The sequence below is a fragment of the Diuraphis noxia genome, unplaced genomic scaffold, assembly GCF_037042655.1.
Source record: "Diuraphis noxia isolate RWA-SAM2 unplaced genomic scaffold, SU_Dnox_SAM2 contig0001, whole genome shotgun sequence".
Lineage (NCBI taxonomy): Eukaryota > Metazoa > Arthropoda > Insecta > Hemiptera > Aphididae > Diuraphis > Diuraphis noxia.
The window spans coordinates 52,943,374-52,966,518 of record NW_028301711.1 but is presented as its reverse complement, the minus strand read 5'-3'; the positions used below and the strand labels follow the sequence as shown (position 1 = coordinate 52,966,518).

Genomic DNA, 23,145 nt, shown 5'->3' with positions numbered 1-23,145 from the left:
GTATTGTATAATTTTATTTCCAGGTACTATATTTATTTGGTATACTTAAAGTATTATTTATTATGACATTTATTGAAATTATATATTAAGTTATATGAAGTTTTTATTATGTACTTACTAAATATTATTATTATGTTCAACAGAGTTTTATTATTTCTTTTTTGTTATTTCCATATAAATCATATGGAGTTGATGTGGTCAAGGGTTTGACTACCTACGAAGATCGCATATTATATTGGAAACTAGTTTTGCTTTATTTAACCATAACACCAGCGCATGATAGGGCCGATAGTGAGCGATATTCCATTTACAATAGTAATTATCATTAATTTTTGAGAATCAATCATCGATTAAGTCGCTACATTTTTTACGACTTATTGTACCTATTATACCTACTAAAAATATTCACAGGAAAAGATGACAAAAATTAAAAATTAAACATTAATCACTTTATCATCGCAATTTTTTCTGGTGTATAAAATATAATGTTTAGATGATAGGTTAACTAATAAATTGTAATTGTACTGATTAATTATTATAATATAGATACCGTTAAATAAGATATATTAAATCGCATGCCTGGTTTAATTCACTAAAAAGTATTAAGTAATATAACTTAAAGCATCAAAAAAGGTTGAAGTATGGTTGATGGTTGTATATTCAATTCAAAATAATATAGAAAATAGTATACAATATTTTCAATAAATTAACATTGGTTTTTGGCCAAAATATAAATAAATAAGGAACATTGTCATTGACATCAATTAATAATAAAATTAGTATAGTTTAGAAATATTTTAAATTATTTAGTAGAGCCAGACCTGTTTTTAAAAATAAACAATAAATATTTTCCAACAATTTTCTCATTGGAAATACATTTATAAATTATGGTATAAATAAACAAGATTTATCATTTTTTCATTAGATTTTATTTTATATTCACAATAACTAATGAATAAAACAAAAAACTACTTTTGAAGAAGTATGCTTAAACATATGAAATTCTTAAAATATGGTTTTATCCGTAAAAAAATGCATTTATATGCATTATAAATCGTTTTCTGGGGATTCTCTGCTGAACAAATCGTTGATAGTTCTTACTTGTTTTAAACTATGGCGAACTAAAAAAAATGTATATGCATACAAATTCAAACTCTAGTTTAAATGCAATTTAAAGTAATTGAACAGAGCCTAGATCGTATCATAGAAGTTCTTTATGTTTCACTAAATGTATTATCAGTCTAAATTACACTTTTCACGCAAGTAAACGTAACAATAATTACATACCTACTATTAATTCTTATAAATTGTAGTTGATAGATGTTTTAATCATTTTTATTAATAATTCCATTTATACTATAATATATGATATTGACCTACATAACCATATATTCTTTTATAAAAAATGTGCGTATCAAATTCAATATTACTAATAACAATTACCAAGTGAAATTAACTGTTTGCGATTAATCAATTTAAAAAATATAACAACTAGCACATTTAGTAGTATATTTACTAAACTCGTGATTATGAGAAATTTATTATTATATTTTTCTAGAACATGTTTTGATTATTTAAATAATTTTTTAAACACGACAAATTTTAATTTAATTTGATATTAAATAAAATATAAATAAAAGTGTTTAATACATTCTTGTTTTGAGTTGCTCATTATAACTAATAATTTTATTGAGACGTTTAAAAATTATAATTTAAGAATATTGGTACTTAAAGGTAATATTGAAATTGTGTACAAATTAATATTTTAGGCAAATAAATAATAAAATAATTATGTAATTACCACTTCATTATTCTCTGTTTGTGGTAAACGAAAGGGTGGAATTCAATCTTATCAGATATGGATATCTCTTTAGCATGTCAAACTATATCTAGCATGAGATCACGTCTTCATCCCTATCTTTTCACCCAGTTTTTCCATGATGAATTTTCTTATGAATCTTTTTTCTTCCCTACACCCTCGCTCTGCCAATGATGGTCTGACTGCTTAGAAAATTACATATGTTCGTTTTATCGTAAAGGTTTATATAACGTCAGGTTTTCTTCTTTCAAATCTTTTCGTGCCTATATTGTGCACCAGTCGGTCCATATATTTTTCTTAATAGTTTCCTTTCAAATCCCAGACGCTTTCTTCAATGCACATTTTTCTGACCCGTGTTTCACAAGCGTGATATTATAATGATGCGAGTATGTACAGTTTAACCTTTTTTTTGTTCGTCTTGACAATAGTTTTGAATGTTTGGATGATAATATATCTTTCATTGCGTAATAACTTTTATAGGCATCTTTCATTCTCAGCTTAATTTCACTATACGTAACGTATGTTATTTTTCCCATTTATAATTACTCCCAGATAGCAACATTATTTTTTTCAATATGGTAGAATGATTATCTTACATTGAGTGGTTCTGTTGTTGTATTATATATTGAGCTTTATAAATTACTATAAAATTGTTTGTTTTGTACTTATTAACTGCTAAATCAATATTGCACCTCATTTTCAATCACACACTTTTTCCATATTGTTTGCCACTGAATTTGGCAGCGTTTCTAGAATAATTATTATATTGTATGGATATATCAAAAGCGTGTTTTTTCATCTATGTCTTAATCATATTTAAAATATTAAATCGGGTGATAATGCCTCTCCTCCTAGCTACCAATTTTATATTCAAATGACTTCCTATATAATATAGGATATTCAAAATTCCGATTAAATCCGATTTAAAGTGCTTACATTATTTTATTTTTTAGGTTTAGAACAATATGTTAAACATTAAATAAAAGAAAAATATGTCAAGTTTAATTAACTGTATCTATAAATGTTCTATGTGAGCTCCTTTGGTTACACTGCGTACAAAACTCTCTCTAATTCGTTCCACGTTATCATCGGATGCACTAGGCCAGCCTGTGCTTTTTCCTTTGCACAAAACCCTGTTTCTTCAAACTGCTTATACCATCGACGTATGCTCTGAGTAGTTGGTGCATCGATCCCGTAAAGACGGCGAAAATCCCGTTTCACAGTTTTTATCGATTCACACTTCGAAAAACGCAACACACAAAATGCTTTGTTCTGTCCGGTCAACATATTTGCGGAAACTAACTTATCGCCGTAAGCGATTATTTTAAAATAATGAATTAATGATATGATAAAACTTAGGAATACCCTCTTTAAATTGGTATATAGTTTGATTAGATACAATTTATTATTAACCATTTTATAGCCATTTTAAATCGGATGAATCTTTTTGAATAACCCTATATATAGCGTACTTGCTTTACAACAGGTTCGTTGGCTAACCATTTTTATTGAACTAGCATATTTTTTTTAGAATTTGAAATTCCAAACCAGAATCCCCTTATGATGCCGGTCAATTATTTAAAAAAAAAAAAAATGAAAACCTGATAAAATGATCAGACTACATTTTAAACTGAAATCTCATATATATATATTATTATAATATTATGGTTATTCTGTCCTTATTATGAATTACCACTGTGATCAAGGACAAGTATATTTGAAAAATTATCCCTGACTGATTTTATCGAATACATTAAAAAAGCTATTCTCTTCCACCACGTCGCGTTGTAACTATAACATTTTAAAATAGATCAATTATAAGATTAGTGAAAGGATTTTGTTTCATTTATATACGATTTATGCTTAACTCACACACTCACACCTACGCATTGTTATAAATAGGTTACGGTAATTTCGTTTTAGTATCCCTTATCAAGCAACCATCGATTTTCATTATCAACATATACCCTAACCGTACTCACCAACAGTTTTTTTTTTTTTTCATAAGATTCACAATAATAGATGTATCTGTTATTTATAAATGGCGATTTGTTAACACAATAAGCATTATATGTAAAATATAAAGGTTAAATAAGATATTATATCAATGTAACGTTTATACATACAAATAAAAAAAGCGGGTAAGTCGTGTATGTCGCTCTGATGTACAGTAGGTTACAAGTGGGTTACTGTAATGGATGGAATTAAATTTGAATCCAATGATATTATATCATTGTATACGAAAAACGATTCTGAGCGAAGACGATTTATCTGTCTAGGATATATTAAAGATTATTAAACATTTTCAAATCTTAGATTTAAAAAGAAAAATTTTTATGAATTTCTAGTTTGAAATAATTTGCGAATTTTCGTGATTTTTACATAATATGTTGTCAAAACTCAAACTTTGAATGCTTAAAAAAAAAAAAAATGTGACTATGTATTCCTTTTATTTTGCAACTGCTGTTGTAAAAATATGATAGGAGCCTTGTATTAAATTTTAAAATCTTAGAATTAAAAAGGAAAACTTTTATGAATTTCTATCTAAGATAATTTGAACATTGCCGTAATTTGTACGTACTTAGTCAAAATTTGAACTTTAAATGCTTATAAAAAAAAAATTGTGACTATATATTTCTTTTATTTTTCAATTGCTATTGTGAAAATATATAATGAGCCTTGTATTAAATTTTCAAAGCTTAGATATAAAAGCAAAATTTTTTATGAATTTCTAGCATAAAATAATTTATGAATTTTCGTGATTTTTACAAAATATGTTGTAAAAATTTGAACTTTAAATGCTTATAAATAAAAATTGTGACTATGTATTCCTTTTATTATTCAACTGCTATTGTAAAAATATGTTATGAGCCTTGTATTAAATTTTCAAATCTTAGAATTAAAAAGAAAAACTTTTATGAATTTCTATCTAAGATAATTTGAACATTGCCGTTATTTTTACGTATTTAGTCAAAATTTGAACTTTAAATGCTTATAAAAAAAATCATGCCTATGTATTTTTAATATTTTTTAACTGCTATTGCTACAATGTGTTAGAAGCCTTGTATTAAATTTTCAAGCTTTTCTACGGAACAAATAATTGTTTATCGATATTTATAAAAAAAAAACTAAAAAAGTTGAAAAATTAAAATGTCAGTAAACAGCTCAAAACAAATCTAAATATTTTGAAAATATTATCAAATATATAAAATGCCTATATAAACATTCAGTGAAAATTTCAAGTATCTGCGGTCATTTGTTTTAAAGTTACGCCAAAATAAGGAAATCGCTAAAAGTGAAAATCCAATGTTGTAAAAATTTAAATTTCAAATGCTTATAAAAATTTAATTTTAATTTCCGGTGAAATTTTTATTTGTGATAAAGATTGAAAAACTTGTAAGGAATCTTGCATAAAATTTTGAAATCTTAGATTTAAATAGAAAACTTTTTATGAATTTCTAGTAATTTGTGAATTTTCGTGGTTTTTACGTATTTTGTCAAAATTAAAACTTTGAATGCTTATAAAAAAAAAATTGTCGCTATGAATTTATTTTATTTTTCAACTGCTACTGTAACAATGTGTTAAGAGCCTTGTATTAAATTTTCAAGCTTTTCTGTCGAACAAATAAATTTTTATCGATATTAATTTAAAAAAAAACTAATAATGATCGAAAATTTCAAATGCCTATGAATAGTTCAACTTAAGTTGACATTTTTTGAAAATTGCATGGTGGATAGAATATATTTATATAAAAATTCGGTGCAAATTTCATGTATCTATGGTCATTTGTTTTAAAGTTACATCAAAAACCAAAATCGATTTTGTTGAAAAATTAGTGTGCGTAAAATTTCACATTTTGTTTTTCTCGATTATTTAGAAAAGTATTAAGTATTTTTTACTTTTGACCCCCCAAAGTACCAACTAGATTCACTTTCTGATCAAACGAGGTACTGAAGTAAAAAATCGAAGCATTTTTACTGCCCCAAAACGTGATGACAGACACAAACAAAAAAAAAAAAAAAAACACTCATCATGGTAAAATCAATACATTCATCGCTCCGCTCAGAATCGAATACATAGTTGGAAAAAAAAAAATTACCCTATGTCGAATACTTAGTGTCTGTAAGTTTCCTAATAACCAAGTTATAATTTATCATCTTACTGTCGTTGTAGTTCTATTTAGCGACCACTTTCAAAGAGGATCTAATCCTTTAAATATATCACTGAGATATTTTGTCAATCATTTTGAGCAGTAATATTGTTTAAAATATAGGTAACTACTAAGATGAAAATCTTTTTTTAGCAGTATTGTTTTCTCGAGCTTTAATTTTTCATAATATTTTATTAAGTTGTAATCCGTGCATTCTATTGGGATTTGATAACCTACGTTGGTTCAAATGTTTTTTATGAATTTAAAAGGATTATTTTTTAATTCTAAAAATAAAATTGATTTATGTAATTTATAATTTGCCTTTTTTTTTAAATTATTAATTAAGGCATTCCTAGCTAGAATAGCTATCTAAGCCTACTGATATATACAAATTTAAATATAATTTGTCTACACTAGATTAATATCAATAAAAATGAATTGTTATATTATACATTTAGAAACTTTAAAAACTTTAAAAACTATAGTAATTTACTCATTTCTATGATTATTTTTATCAAAATAAAAAAATAAATGTTTAAGAGTATATTAAGTAGTACCTACATTTTATTTTCATGTTTAAGCATAATCAATAGACTTATTAAATTTATAGCATTCCACAAAACCAGGAAATATAAAAACTTTTTGAGATGATAAATATATAATATGGTAGCTTATATAAATTAAAATATATTAGGATCATATAAGAGTAAAATTTTCGAAAATAAAATGTATACGTTTTGATTATTTATTCATCCTAAGTTACTTACTGTGACTTATAGGATTTATACATACAAGTTATATAAACTGATGGAAAATTTAACTAAACCAATTAAAAAAAGTTTATTTCAATACATTTTAGAAAGTGTATAAATTAAAAATGCTACCCTTTATAGAGTTAAAATATCTAACGGAAAGATACAAAACAACTTTTTAATTACATAGGTAATTTTTTATATTTTTAATCCTTAAGAGTATTCTTTTACACCTAGAAGGCTATATAAATACATATATTTTATATAAATTTATACAATGTGGTTATTTGTTTCCAAAAACGATAAATAAATATTCTATTTGCCTGTTATATTATTTAGTAACTATCATTAAAATTACGATTTTTAAATAGAAAAATAATTATATAGGTATTATTATTTACAGACACTTGTTTGATATTTGATCTAAAATTATAATTATTGATGTAAGAACCTAACATATTTCTCAATAAATTGTTATGCCATATAAAATAAGTCAAAATGCTTAACTGGGACCAAACGATGGACAGATGTGACATCCAAGTGGGTTTTATTATTTTGTCACGTCTTACAGAACACATTTATGAGTGAAAACTAAAAGTTTTATTTACTAAACACTTAAATTTACAACTTATGAGCAATGCATTAGTATTGCTTTATGGAGCTTTTGCGTTTAAATTTTAAAACTAGATAGGTATTTTTCTAAATAAAAACAAATAGATAAATATTTATACAACAGCATTAATCGATATTTCACAGGAACAGTTTTAGTTAAGTTCTGCCCAGAATAAATGACAGATAGTTGATAAGATAGTGATTTAATCTATTGCGAACAAAGTCTTGTACCTAATTCTTCTCTGAATAACGATAAAAGTATTTTCAGTTCAAACTATAAATTATGTATCATTTGATGGTACTTATTTTATGTGTTTATTTTTTTTCCAGAATCTGAACTTTGGATGTTTTGATTAATTTAATCAATTTTTTCTTTATTTGTTGAGTGTGATTTTCAATAAATTTTACAATTTTAATTAAAAATATGAGGTAGGTCGTTCACTTTATTAAAAAAATTATTATTTTATTTAAATATTAAAATGCATGATGAAAATTAAATAAAAAGTTGACAGAATACCGAACAATTTTTGTTTGAATAAATAATTAAAAAAAATTAATTATAACAAATAGGTTTATGAGAAAAAGAGCAGAAAGTAGAAATAAAAAATTAATTATTTCCTTCTACTTCACCCACTAGCTACATTTTCTTCATCAGACCATAATTGTATTTTGCTTTAGTAGGTACAGGTAAAATATATGTCTCATATGAGTTAATCACTATTATGAACTAGAGTTTAGAATGTTTTGCATTTTCATATATTTTTTGTGATGGTTATACAATATTCTAGGTGAGTTATAAATTTGTTTTGTGAAATGGTGTAATCAACTATACCTGTAGTTCGAATTTGAATATATGTATTTACATATTTCGTAATAGGTAGATATTTTACAAAATAATGATATTCTATAAATTAAAGAAATTTCACAATTACTAATATTATATCAGTGCATATTTTTGTATACATATTTTTTTTCCCTTTTTATTCCCATAATTTTAGTTAGATACATATTTTAATTTTTAGTACCTAAAAACTATAGCCCGTTACACTTTACAATCAATGATTAATTAGACAGTATCACAATTATTACAAAATATTAACTGTACATACTAATAGTTAGTTGTATGAAAAACATAATACTAAGCAACTTACCTAACTCACTAAGTACTTTAATGAATATAATATTTATATATTTATTTATGGATATTGTATTATCGAGTACACAATGAAAAAAAATGAAATAAAAACAATTTGTACATTATAAAATCATGTATTTTCATTTATTATTAAAATTAAATAAATTATACAATTACATTACTTTTTGTTGGCTTGAATGTAGTTCTTATTATTTATCTTGACGCGGTCTGGTGATATACTTGAAGAATGCAATATTATAATATTTTTAACAACATAATAATACGTATGTGGCTATATTAAATAACATGAAGATATCTTTTATGAATATCTAATGGTTTAAATACAGTAATAAAAAAATTGTAGGAAAAAAATGTTTTTTGACCTTTTGAGGGCCTTGTTGTTAGAAAAATAAATTGCCGTTGAGTTAACGAGTTTTTCAAACACAAACATTTTTTTTTATATGAAATATAAAAATGTATGTAAAATATTAAATAAGGCAAGAAAATGGAAAAAGATGGACGCTTTTCCCCTGTGAACAATATAAATCACGATGCTTCGGCTAACGGGGAAAAAAACACGTTAAGTTTATCACGCGAACTATTGCAATTAAAAAACTTATTTTAATATTTTATGATATTTTGTTTTTTCATGACATATATTCCATATTAAGCTAAAAATACGCATGAAGATATGTATATAATTAAATATAAAAAGTATGTTGTTAATATTATAATATAATACTAATATGGACATTGCGGTGCATCAATGTATACAATAGTTGACGAAAATGTTTTTATGGAATTTAAAAATGTACTAATGATTTGTTGTAATTTTTAATTTTATTCCAGGTTTTTGACCAACCACATACAATTATTCATTTCATTTCTTCATAGTTTTATATATTATTTATTATTTTGTAATTTTTTTTAAAATACTTTTTATTACTACAATTCGAGTGAATAGTTAAATTTTTCTAACAGTGAAACAAACCCTCTCAAACAAAAAAAAGTTTTTTGTAAGAACCTTTGAAAAAAATATAATAGTTATTAATTAGTGAAAAGTGTTTAAAATTTTGATAAGCAGATTTGAATAGCATAGTCAAATCCCGCAAAACGTTTGTCATCTCATCTTAAATTCAAATACGTGTAAATAATTAAATACTCTTTACAAATTAAATTTTTACATGTAAAAATTAAACAAAAACATAATACAGTGATTTTAATAACTAAATTCTTATAAATTATAAGAATATATATTAAAAATATATAAAAAATATTTTGTCGTAATAATAATTAACATTATTACTACTTAAGAGTAACACCCAATGTAAAAACATTTAGTTTTTATAATGTCAGCAATATGTTCATAGCAAAAACTTACATATTTTATTATGATAATATTAAACTTATAAAGTAATTTACAGTTATCTGATAAAAATCACGGAGGAGCAAAAACGTAGTGGAGTAAAAGTTATGGGTTTAACAAACGTCAAATGTAAGTGATAAATACCAGTGAGTCCAATTATAGTTAAAGTTCATAAAAGAATAACTGAGTAAATAAAATCGAATCAATTCCTGTACAGTAATATGAAGCCTTTTAAAATGAAATATTTAAAAAAATATATCAATTAGAAGAAAATTTAATTTAAACTTTTAGTGGCCTTTATAACCATGAATAGGTATGTAACATAAAAACAAGTAATTCCATAATACATATTTAAATTAATATTTGTAGACCAGCAAAGTAAAAGTTTGTTGTACATTATAACTATTTTAGATTATATTGGTTTCACAATGGTGAGTGCTTTTTCTTTTTTTATGTGTCTGTCACTATAATTGGAAGTGTTTCAATTTCTAACTTTGAAGTTTTGTTCTGTTTGAAAAGCGAATCTAGTTAAGGGGGTAAAAGTTACGACACTCACAGAGCTTTTTATAACTTGATGAAAACATTTTTTAACAGTAGTTAATAGTTATTATCAAAAAGATTTTTTGTTGAAATTCAATAACGTATAACCATAAACCATAATATATAATAAATAATAATTAAATATAAAGCATAGAACGTCAGCCGGATGGATTTTAAATTAACAAATTTAAGTTGACATTTTACATACATTTTACATACATATTAAAATAATAGTCTTCTTCAACATTGTGAATCAAGTAGTGTAGGTACCTAAAATGTAAATCACTGAAAGTAAGTAACGGCCACAGCTACTAGCTCCTGGATGGGTTACCACCCGGGTTCATAGTAAGTTAAAAACTTTGCCACATATACACGTGTTTGCTACCTACCGTGACAACCGTAAAAACAGCCTACCGTACCAAAACCTTACCATTACCACAGTTCATAACCCCTACAATAGCTAATGGCCTTAGTCGCCGGCTTAACATCAATAATAATAAAAAAAATAATATATATATATATATATATATATATATATGTCGTAGGCATATAGTCAAATCAGGCATTTTATTAAATGCCTAGGCATATAGTCAAAGAATTTAATGTTTATGCAATTTCACTATCCGCCTAGACATTTAGTAAAATGCCTAGTCATTTAATTAAGTGACTAGGCATTTGACTAAATGCCTATTTCATGCCAGGCAAATAATAAAAGAACATTTTGTATTATTTTAAAAATTTAAATATATTTTCTATCAGTTATTTATTGCTATTTTATACATAAAAAAAGCTGTGTATTATTTATTAATATGAAAAACACGTATAGATACTCGTATATGAAATAATATGTTTAATTTTGTGTCATTATGTCAACTATTACTATTGTTTTAAAAATGAAATAATAAAAAATAAATAAAAAGTTATATTATAATTACAAGTTTTTGTTACCTATTACTTGTTGTCACATGTTGTAATTTGGTGGCATTTGCTGGAACATTTAAGATTTTTCTTAAAACACAAGCACCTATTGGTTTGACATTGCCGCTTTCCTGATTGACATTGACATTTAACAAAACCTTGACCGTTGAAAATTGATAAGTTTGCTACTGCTTCACGTATGGACACGTATTTGTCTTTTTGTATTTTGCTGTCTTCTAAACCATTATTTGACACTAGTTGAAGTTCTTCTCTTGAACACCAATTTTTTATTATACCAACTTCTGTGCCAATTTGGTAAACGCCGTTCCGAATGTCTATCACTAACCCATTTATATTTTGACTATCGAGAGGTCCTCGGTCTACTTTTGGAACACTTAATACTATTTGATCACCAACCTCTAGTTCTTTAAATAGTTTTTCACTATTTTCTGCCATTTTTTTAGCTGCTATAGTTTGTCGTTTGTAAGATTCAATGCGGTTAACTTTTATCTGTTTTTCATTATTACATAGCAGACAAATATTTTCAATATCGTTACTATTATTTATAGAATAGCTGCAATTATCATAATGAATATTTCTTTTACATATAGTACATTGGAGTTCACTACCTGATTTTTCACAAACACTGCAGATATTATTTATGTCACAATATTGTAAAATATTTTCAAAATCTTCTTCACTTGATAATTTTTGAATAATTTCGGCAGGTAAGTTTGTAGAACTAAGACCTACCTTCGGTTCAGTGCCAAACAAGGCTCGATATGGCGAACGACCTAAAATTCGATGATGTGAAATGTTTTTTTGCCATTGTACAAAATAAACTCCGATTGACCACTTGGTACTTTTATTGTCTACGACCCAAGCTCGTAACATGTTTTCAACATCTTGATTTGATCTTTCTACAGATCCCTGACTCTGAGGGTGCCGCGGCCGCCCGTGTACTATTTTACACTCAGGCCACAATTCTGCTAATTCTTCAATTATTTTCGCTGTAAATTCTCGCCCATTATCAGATTGAAGTATTTGAGGTGCTCCTTGTTCCAAAAAAATTTTTAAAAGTTCGTGTGCAACTTCGGTGGCTCGTTTTGAAGTAAGTGGTCGAAGATATAAATATTTGGTTGCGTGATCCTGATAGTTCATAACCCATTTAAAATTTCCATCGGGTGTTGATTGGAAATCAATAAGGTCAATTTGCCCTCTTGAATTAAAATCTGCCGATAATATTGGTTTTATAACGACGCCTTTACAAGGTTTTGATTTTTTTTTGTTACAAGTTGTACACAAATTTATAAATATTTGGATTGCTATTCGAGGAATATTGTATTTATTTTTTAAACTCTGCTCAACTTTATCCCTTCCACCATGACCAGTCGCTTTATGACTTTCTTCGATTTTTTCAAAATAGTTTTCATATGGTACAACATAAATAATATTTTCGGTTTTAGTTTTTGGTTTTAAAATAATATGTTTAACATTTCCTACTTCAATCAGATCATATTTACGACATAAATAATATTGGTTTTGAGTTTTAGTTTTACCTGGATTCAATTTCGCATCATTGATTTCATTTAGTGCTTTGTCGTAGTCTTCCTGACTCCATGCCTTTTTTTTATCTTGGTTGTCGTAAATTGATTTTAATTTTTCATAAAACAATACACTGTGTGACATTATATTATATTTTAAAATACAAATAAAAACAATCAAAATTTTAAATATACAAAAAATGTCAATAGGTATACCTATGTTACAATATTACATGCAATCGCGATCACACTACATACGATTTACGTAAACGTAATAGACGTACTAAACTAAATTATTGTACAATTCAATCGCATGTTCTGTATCTTTTTCCGTAACGTCATATTTTTATCGTTATAATCGATAAGATTATAATTTGTCCCACAGTACTCAATATCTATAGATAAGGTTCTCATACAACCTAGTACCAACGTTAATTTTCCAAGGTAAAAACCAATGGAACTTTTATTTTTATTTAATAAGAATATATAGTACTCACTACTCGTACTATAGACTTTACTGACTATACATATATGCTATACAATATACTCGTACCATCATTTATGTCTATCACACCTAATTAGTTATTACCTGAATATATTTATTTTTTATTATTTCATTTTTAAAACAATAGTAATAGTTGACATAATGACACAAAATTAAACATATTATTTCATATACGAGTATCTATACGTGTTTTTCATATTAATAAATAATACACAGCTTTTTTTATGTATAAAATAGCAATAAATAACTGATAGAAAATATATTTAAATTTTTAAAATAATACAAAATGTTCTTTTATTATTTGCCTGGCATGAAATAGGCATTTAGTCAAATGCCTAGTCACTTAATTAAATGACTAGGCATTTTACTAAATGTCTAGGCGGATAGTGAAATTGCATAAACATTAAATTCTTTGACTATATGCCTAGGCATTTAATAAAATGCCTGATTTGACTATATGCCTACGACATATATATTATATACATATAAGCACAAAAATATAATATAATTATATTATATTACATTATCACTAACAATTAGGTGCATAAACTTTATTTTTAAGAAAAGATACATGCAAAACACAAATAATTAAATATTTATTACAATAAAATAACATTGAATTATCGATTTCATGGAAAATTTTCATATAATTTCATTGTTTTATATTGCTATATTATTTTTGTATTATCTGTTTGTATTTTATAAAAAAGAACATTTTGTTGGGTAGGTACTTGTAAAATTTTATTTTTCAATTTTGATTATTTGTCATTCATAAATTAACTTTAAAATTTACACTAAAAAAACATATAAACTTCAACTAGTGATAGAACTTTCAAGTTAATTTTAAGCAGCTATAATTAAATTCATAAAAATCATTGATACAGGTAGCAAAAAACTTTTTTTAAGAAAAACTTTGGAAAATCTCTCATTCTGAAAGTTATTTCAATAACGTTTCTCATAAAACGTATTTACGACTTATTTATATACAAACATTTTTATAGAACTCTATTATCTAATAAATTATAAAAGTAGATTTGAACTTCTAAAGCCTCTCCCTTCCATCCTATTTACCTAATGATAGCATGTAATAATTACAAATAAATAATAGATAATTTTAATTTTAATCATATTCGATAAACAAACAAATAATTACATTGCGACATTGCTATTTTATTTCTATACCGAGGTACCTTTTTAAAGAGTAGATATAAAATCAGAAATGAAATATGTATTTTACTGCTTTAATCTATCATTTTTGTTATATTTGTATTTAGACATTTTTACTGTACAACTGCAGTTTAGTATATCTAACTAAATTTATTAATTTCAAGTAAAATATATTTTATTTCAATTTGTTAAAATCAGTAAGTGCCATTATTATTAATCACCATTTTGATCTTAAGTTTAATATGTAAGTATATATTATTATTATTACTATATATATTTAAAATATACTCAAATATCAACTTAAATAAAATATATAAATTAACGCAAATTATCAGTTTTGGGAAAAATTAATGACGAGTTACTTAAATTTAACCTTCTATGTTAATCATAGAATTATATTCTATATTAGTCCTATTATATTCTAAATGATTTATTATTTTTACCTGACATACCATTTTTTTTTTATTATTATTATTAATTTATATTACACATTTACAAACCATTTTTTAATATGTTTTTGAGTTAAATATTTTATTAAGTTTGAATATTTTATACTTATAAATTGCATAAATTAATTTTATTATATTTTACTATGTATCATTATTTTTTTTTTTTTTTTTTTTTATTAATGATAAGGCTTCAACAATAAAGTCATTAGCCGGAAAAACATGTTTACAAGTTATTTACAATCATCTTAATATTAATATTTAAATAAAGGAAGTACAGTATAATACAGGTATATGGTGTTAATGGTATAGGTAACAGTAATATATAATTATTTAAATTCTATTATAGAGATTAGTTATTTTAAGGAATGTTATTAGGAGGTTAAAATTATCTATACTTAAAATATCTTTTAATGTTAAGTGTGGAAAGATTTTTCTTTGTTCAGATAGATTAGGGCATTCCAGGAGTAGGTGTGCTGTGGAAATCGGTGCGTTGTTGCATAGTTCGCAGTTTGGTCTCGGCTCTCTTCTCATTAGGTGTACGTGTGAGATGTTAGTGTGTCCAATTTTCATCCGTGTCCATATTACTTGTTGTCTTCTCGTACTTGAGGGAGGATTTGGGTTAGGTGACAGAAAAGGTTTTATTTGATGTAGTTTGTTGTTCAGTTCCTGGTCCCAGAGTCGTTGGTGAATCTTTTTGCTATTTATTAAGGAGTTTCGGGCGGTGTCCTTGAAAGACGAAAGGTCTAATTTGGGGGTATGTATCATTATTGATACCTAAAATTATGTATTATTAATGTTATTTCGTAGTAAAAAATATCAATATTTTCATATAACTTTTATAATAATAGTTTTTATTAATTGATATTTACAATTTTGCCGTTTTTAATTATTTTACACTTAATCATATAATCATAGTTAAAATGTATTTAATTTGTATAGGTAGTGGTTAGTTCGGTAAACTATATAGTGGATATGTTGATTTAATAATATTATCATAATTCATAATAATTATTTTCTTCAAAAAACAAGATATTTTAAATATTTGATACATTATACTTTCATTATTAGTTTATAGCTAAAAATATTATTGATAAAAATATATTTTTAACTCAATTAAAAGAGTTATACCATAGAGCAATATAAACTTTTGTAAGTGTTTTTGTATAGATGTTAAAAAAAGTGAACAACGTTTTGAAATTAAAAATCCGGTTTTGTCCGGAATACTTTACCTTTATGGAGGTACCGTACACACAAATGAAAATTATTCAAAGCCTTATTGATAGTAATATCCATGCAAATCGCATTCTCCAAGTTTTTTTTTGTGCACAAGAAAAATATTCATAAAGACCTATTCAAACATTGTTGGCACGTTATATAGGCTATATACGGTTTTGAACAGACGTATGTGTGGCAGAGGAATGTCTCACAGCTGAGAGGTATGACTTATTATATACCGACAGGATACAGATAATGTAGAAAATGTTTATTACGTCATGTTTTGAACCATAGGCGGTGGGTTGCTGTGCCAGCAGTAGCAAAGAAGCAGTTAAAAAAAAAAAATAAGATAGCCGAGTACAAGTGACTTTAGGTACTCGACACAAAAATGTATTTTATTATCCCTATTTTTATTATTATCATTATTATTATCATGTATTTACCGTATCTCTGAGGATAACTACTAAAGTGAATCGGTGGAAAAATCACTTATTCCAACCCCTTGACCACGACCGATAGGTTCCTAGTCGACTGATCGAGGCAATACGAATAAATGCACTCTCCTTCTCTTCTTTCTTCTCCTCTCACTCATAAAATTACACACTCACCCACATATTATATTATATTATATAACAATATAATTTATAAATCGTCTCGTGCATTATTATTATTATACGTCTCACGATCGTAATTCGCTCGTCAGCCGGTACCACTCGGGGGAGTGCTCTTTACACGGGCCCACACACGTTCACCGTACTGTTATATATTATTATGCTATGTCCGGACCGGACAGCAGCGATAAGAACGACGACGACGAGGAGCAGGAAGATGCGGTGGCCACCACCACTTGAGCCAGGTCTCTCTCTCACTCGCCCTCTCTGTCTGTCTGTCTCTGTCAATCTACCTACCTCAAACCGATGGTAGCGTCGGACGGTCGTGAAACCCGTCGAGAACGATGATTAAGGGACAATAGATAAGGAGGTCGAGCAGTAAGTATGGCACCGACGACGGTGTCGTCGTCGGGCTCGGCTAGTATAATATTGTGTGCGTGTGCCTACGTCGGCGAATTACATACGCCTTCTCACGTATTTACACTCATCGCCACTGCTGTCGTAGTCATCCCCGCGAGCACACACATAGTCACACACATCGTCTAGATATACACCTATGTATAAACAGACACACACACACACACATATATATAATGTGTACGCGTCGCGCCATAAAAACTGTCAATTTAGTCCAATTTGGTCGGCCTTCCCAACCAAACCCGTCGCCGCCGTTGCTCGGACACCCTTGTCGGCAATCCTTGGCACCACCACCGGACACCTCTAAGTCACTACCACCGCCAATCCTCATACACATCACGTGCGTGTGTGTCATTCGCGTGAGGTCAAAAGAATAATGTGCGTCCGTCTAGTCGTCACTTCCGCGTAGTATATTAAGCGCGCGTGGACCGCCACCGGTCCTCCGGGACGCTCCTCGACCAACCCTATCTCGCTCGAGTCCTGTTTATTATATTTACTTATATACATATACATATTATATTATATATGCTTGGTGGCAGGCGCGCTAACCGAATAGATAAATACCTAACGGCAGCGCCGTTTGTGTCGGGCACAATGCGACGGTTATATTATTGTGCGCGCGCGACGTAAAATATATCGTCGTGCACGTTGACGACATCAATTTCTACTGTCGTATTATAATGTATACGATACGATAATATAAAATACGACTCATCTATTGTAACCAGTAGGTATATTATGTACAACGCTATAAACATGGCCATATGTGATTTTATACAGCACAATAACGTTGTATCGTATAGATCAGAGGTTCTCAAGCTTTTTTGGTTCACGGCACATAATTATACATCACAAGTTTTCGCGGTACATTCAACACAAATGTAATGAAATAAATTACTGTTTTCAATATTTTTACTAGCATAATTACAAATATCAGAAACTTCTCGCGGCACACCTAGTCGAGCCATCGACTATAGGTGGCTATTGCTATACAGTGTCCCTGCAGTAGCAGAGTTGGATTCACTGGTCATTGCACGGGTGACACAATATTATTATTTTATAATTGTGTAATTGTGTAATAACTTATTCATGCCTCTTATTACGTCGAGGTCTATTCGCATCGATTATTAAAATAACGTTATCTTATATAGGAATTTTATTATTTTCTCCACTCAAACGTATTTTTATACGTAAACTTTGCATGATCAAGATTAATTACATACATATGTAATGAGTGACTGTTGTATCGTTGTATGTGATTTACCTATTATACTTGACATATTACTTAGACTCGTATCTTGAAGATAAATTGCTCGAAATTTATAAGTCGATTAGTAATCGATAAGTACGTTTTATATTGATCACATTGAAATGATATGGTGAAAAATTATATATCGATTTCAAAATATTGAACTGACAACTTATTATTCTAATTTTTAATTACATAGTCACAGTCTAATATTGTTCTGATAATGTGTATTAGATTAAACCTTATTCATAGATTCAAATTTAAATCAATATTGTGAGACATATTAAGAGATAATCAAATTCAATTCGATAGCAAAGATCCGCTAAGGAACCAGGAAACTACCTGTCATAGAGAAACTCAATAAATCATCGGTCTAGACTACTTTAACACAGATTCCGTTCTGAAATTTAAGTTTGCGGTCACGTCATATAAATGTACGATTAAAATCTATTAGGGAAAATTTAAATTTATAAGTTTATAACCCATAATATAACTTATGAATTCTAGAACATAGCTTGGTCTACTCTGGGAATATATAACATAATATAATGTAGGCAAAAAAACAATACAACAGGGTACAAATAAATAATATTATTGACTGAATATTTAAATAGACTGTGATATGAAATAAAACATTGAAATTTAAAAATTTTATTTTTGCGCATCTAAAACAAAACGAAATGTATGTGGTATGTCCAGGGATACAGGTAGGCACGAGTACATGCAACACCATGCCACTATAATATGTGTACTATCTCTATGATAATATAATATTATTTTCTGACGTTTTGAACAGCAAAGTTATATTACATGTGCAATCATTATTATTACTATTATTATTTGTTATAGATAATAAAGTTTTGTTTCAATGGAAACTGATAAAAATAATTAACATGAATAAACTACAATAATAATATTATAGGTAGTCACAAACTGTTTGAACATACTTAATTATAGTGGGTTCAGCGATATTATATTTACCGGAAGGGGGATTTTAGGAGAGGTATATCAACATTTGGACAAAACAATAGCTGATTGTTCAATTTAACTCTTATGCAGTAGGTACTTATTGTCTATGGGCTGACATTTAATTAGTATTTGGAACTTGTGGTGACTGGTGACTGGAGTTAACTTTTAAGTCATTGGCATTCGATTTATTTAAAAAATAACAAAATAACAAAATATTGATTTAGTAATATTGATAAACCAATAAAAGGAAAATTATTTATTTTTTTATTATTTTACACCAAATAAAAATAATCAATGCGATGTACTAAAACATATTGTTAGTGATTAATTGTTTTAGTTGAATAAACATTAGTTCAATTTATAATTATAATGTAAACTATACAGAAGCAACTATTCTAAAACTATATTCCACTACAAGTTTTTTATTAAGGCACAGTGATAATAATTTATAGGCATTCCGTGAAGTATCTGAATTAAACTTAAATAAAATAATATTTATTTAGGTTGTTGAAAAATTATAATATTATATTCAATAATCAATGCCAATAATAAAGTAATGATTATCATATATCGTATATTATGTGTTAATAAGGAACTGCGTAAGATGTTGGTAGGGATAAAACACGATTGCGTACGTTCGTTATCGGCGATACCTTTTTAAGCAACACGATTCTGTACGATTTTACCTGTTTTTTAACTACACGATTGCGTACGAAGTTTTAAGCGTTGTTGCCAATTTTCATACCGGTATACAGAACCCCCACAAGGGGGTCTGATGGACCTTGAGTACAGAGGCCCGAATACTTTAAGTGCCGGGGGGCCCGTTGAAATTTATTTGTAATTTTTGAAATTTTAGTAGAAATACTTATTTTATATTAATTAATATTGTAAAATAACATTTTATGAAATATATATATAATTTATTATATAGTCATTTAATATTTAACCATAGATTAAGCTGAGCTCAAAGCCCGCAAAATAAAATTTTAACTTAAAAACATATATTAAATATAAATTAAAATATAGGTACTTGTTTTTTTCTTTTTTAATTTAGATAATATTGTAATAAAAAAAATAGAAAAGACATTATTAACGTTGGATTGCTTATGAACGAAATAAAAATGATTTTTTTAATTTTTAGTGTTTTTTTTTTGGATTTTTGAGACTTGTTTGGATTTTTAACTGTTTCTGAATTAAAATCGGTCTTATTTTATGAAATTATATTTTTTTGTCAATCGAATTATCAAGTAAGTTGTAAATGTATAGATTAAGTAAATAGAACGATTACTCTGATGCAACGTCCTTTTTTCACATATTTTTTTATTTATTTATCAATTACTTTTATATTATTAAGTTAATCTCATTTTATTTATTATTTTATTTTTTTTTTTATATGTATTATTATAGAACTTTAAATGTATTCGATATGTATTATATTATTATTACATATTATATTATATTATATTATTATTTATTTTATATACGACGAAATTGGTAAATTTGACAACGTTGCATACAATTTCATACGCAATCGTGTTTATTTTTTTTTACTGAAAGGTACTTTTAACCCATCTACAAACATACGCAATCGTGTTCTACCCGTTTGTAAAGTGATCGCAGTGTGAATTGGTTTAAGTACCAATAAAGTTATATACATAATAAAAACCTCTCATTTAAATATGTTCAAACAGATATTGAATTTAATTGATTAAATATTCATTGTTATTCTCATTAAAAATTCTCGTGCACGCAATTATAGAGTAAATAAGTGTTTATTGTAAAATTAAAAATGTATTGAATTATAAGTACATTATTATTATTATTATTATTATTTTTTTTTTTGTGGTGAATCGTGGCGTTACGAGTGGGTACTTCACCCTTGCGGACAGTCCTTCCCCTTGTATCCACATCGTTTATTAACAACAAACAAACAAATAATAATCTACAATGAATAAAGGGCACTGTCCCTCTTAGCTTCGCTTTCGGCGCATATTTTGCTTAATTTCTAATTAAATAGTAACTGTCTTTCGCATTCTTCATCCTCTCGCTTTGAAAGCACTTGGTAGCAGTGCCTCTTTACCAAATCCCAGTTGATCTCGGAATTGATCATGTAACCAATCATTTTATCCGGCTCGAAAACGCCTCCAATCCACCCTTCAAGCTCTTTTCGTTGCTGCCACCAGCGATCGCATCGGAATATTGTGTTTTCTGTATCATCAACGTCTACTAGACACTCTACGCACCTTGGATCTTCTCACTTCTTGAACCTATGGAGATACTGACCAAAACCTCCATGACCCATCAGCACATGTGTTAGATGGTAGTCGATTAGACCAAATTTCCTGGTTGACCACTGCTTAACCTCCTTGATGATCCTCCATGTCCACCACTCCGTTTCAGCCCCTTCCCTCTCCTCCTGCCATATCTTGTAGGTTTCCTCTCGCTATATTGCTTTAATTTCTTTTTTACCGGGTTCTGTTCATTTTGTATATATTTTCTGCCTTTCTCTGGCCAGTAAGTGCACCGTAATAAGCCCCTCACCACCATTATCGCCACCATGGAGACCATCGTATAGACCAACGCCACCCTTAATATGTGATGGCTCTCAGTGGCCTTTGGATTATGTTTACGTTGGTTTTATAAACTAGAGCGCCCGCCTAAACTGAAGCGGGCGTATAACAATTGACTATTTACCATAGTCGCTAGCAGCTATTGTTTCCGCTGTCTTGAACCACCTACATTTGGCATCAACCTTGATAGGGCAGATGCAGAGGATGCTTTCGCCGCGACAGTTTCCAGCTTCTTGTATCCCAAGGCTCTACGTAGTTGGACTCCTAGGTATCGCAATTGTTCCTTGAGTTGTACCGGAACTCCTCTGAGAGGTTAGGTAAATAAATCTATTTAAATGCTTAGCTGTAGCCTCTATGAGGTCTTGCGCCACTCTTGCGCCATCCACGTTTATCTGCATGCACTTAACAGTCGCGTTAATGGATGTCATCCTCTCTTCCAGGATCCCTCTCGATATTTGCAAGTATACTAAGTTCAGCTTCCACCATAGTCGGTTTAACTTGCCTCAACTTTGTTATTATCCCAAACTCCTCGCATTTGTTTCTACTGGATTTGCAACCCACTGCTTTGTGATCATCGTTTCCACACCTACAACAATTGACCTATTTGGCCCAGTGCATTCCTTAGTGACTTAATACCAAACACTTATAGCATATTTTCCTTTGCTCCCATTACATGGATCCCGAAATTTGTGTACCCCACTCTGGGACGTTCTACATCTAGGACCTTCGCTACCATTGCTGTGGGTACCTTGACAATTCCAATTTTTTTACCCCTGAAGACTGACAGCAAACTTTCAACCTTAATTGTGGCTGCAAAAGTTCCATGTGAAGTACTCAGTGTTTCCACGATATCGTCTTCTTCAACCTGCTTGTCTATATGTCTTATCAAGAATAGCGATCTTTTCCACCTGTTCTAATGCTTTCACTGTTTCTGAATCTTCCATAACCTTGGATTTCGCCTCTACTAACAAAGTTGAGTCCTGTGAATGGCACTGTAGTTCAACCAGCAAATCTCCTATTTGTGTTTTCCGTATGCTTTGAAAATTCCCTGCAGCCGATTTCACATCTGCTCCTGTCTTAAGTTTCCTCAGAACTTCAGAGTATGAGCTCTTACTCACTTTCACTAGAATTGCTGGAGGCCGTTGTCTTCATATTT

The 23,145-nt window shown here is 28.2% G+C and overlaps 1 protein-coding gene across 1 annotated transcript; it reads right to left on the bottom strand.

The window, feature by feature from the left end:
- Nucleotides 1-11,326: 11,326 nt before the first annotated feature.
- Nucleotides 11,327-12,454, bottom strand: LOC149060895 (KRAB domain-containing protein 2-like). The gene is made up of 2 exons (XM_089230772.1): nt 12,047-12,454; nt 11,327-11,803 (listed from the first exon to the last, which is right to left on the bottom strand). The coding sequence occupies exons 1-2, from the start codon at nt 12,452-12,454 to the stop codon at nt 11,327-11,329; spliced, it is 885 nt and encodes a 294-aa protein (XP_089086898.1).
- Nucleotides 12,455-23,145: the final 10,691 nt, after the last annotated feature.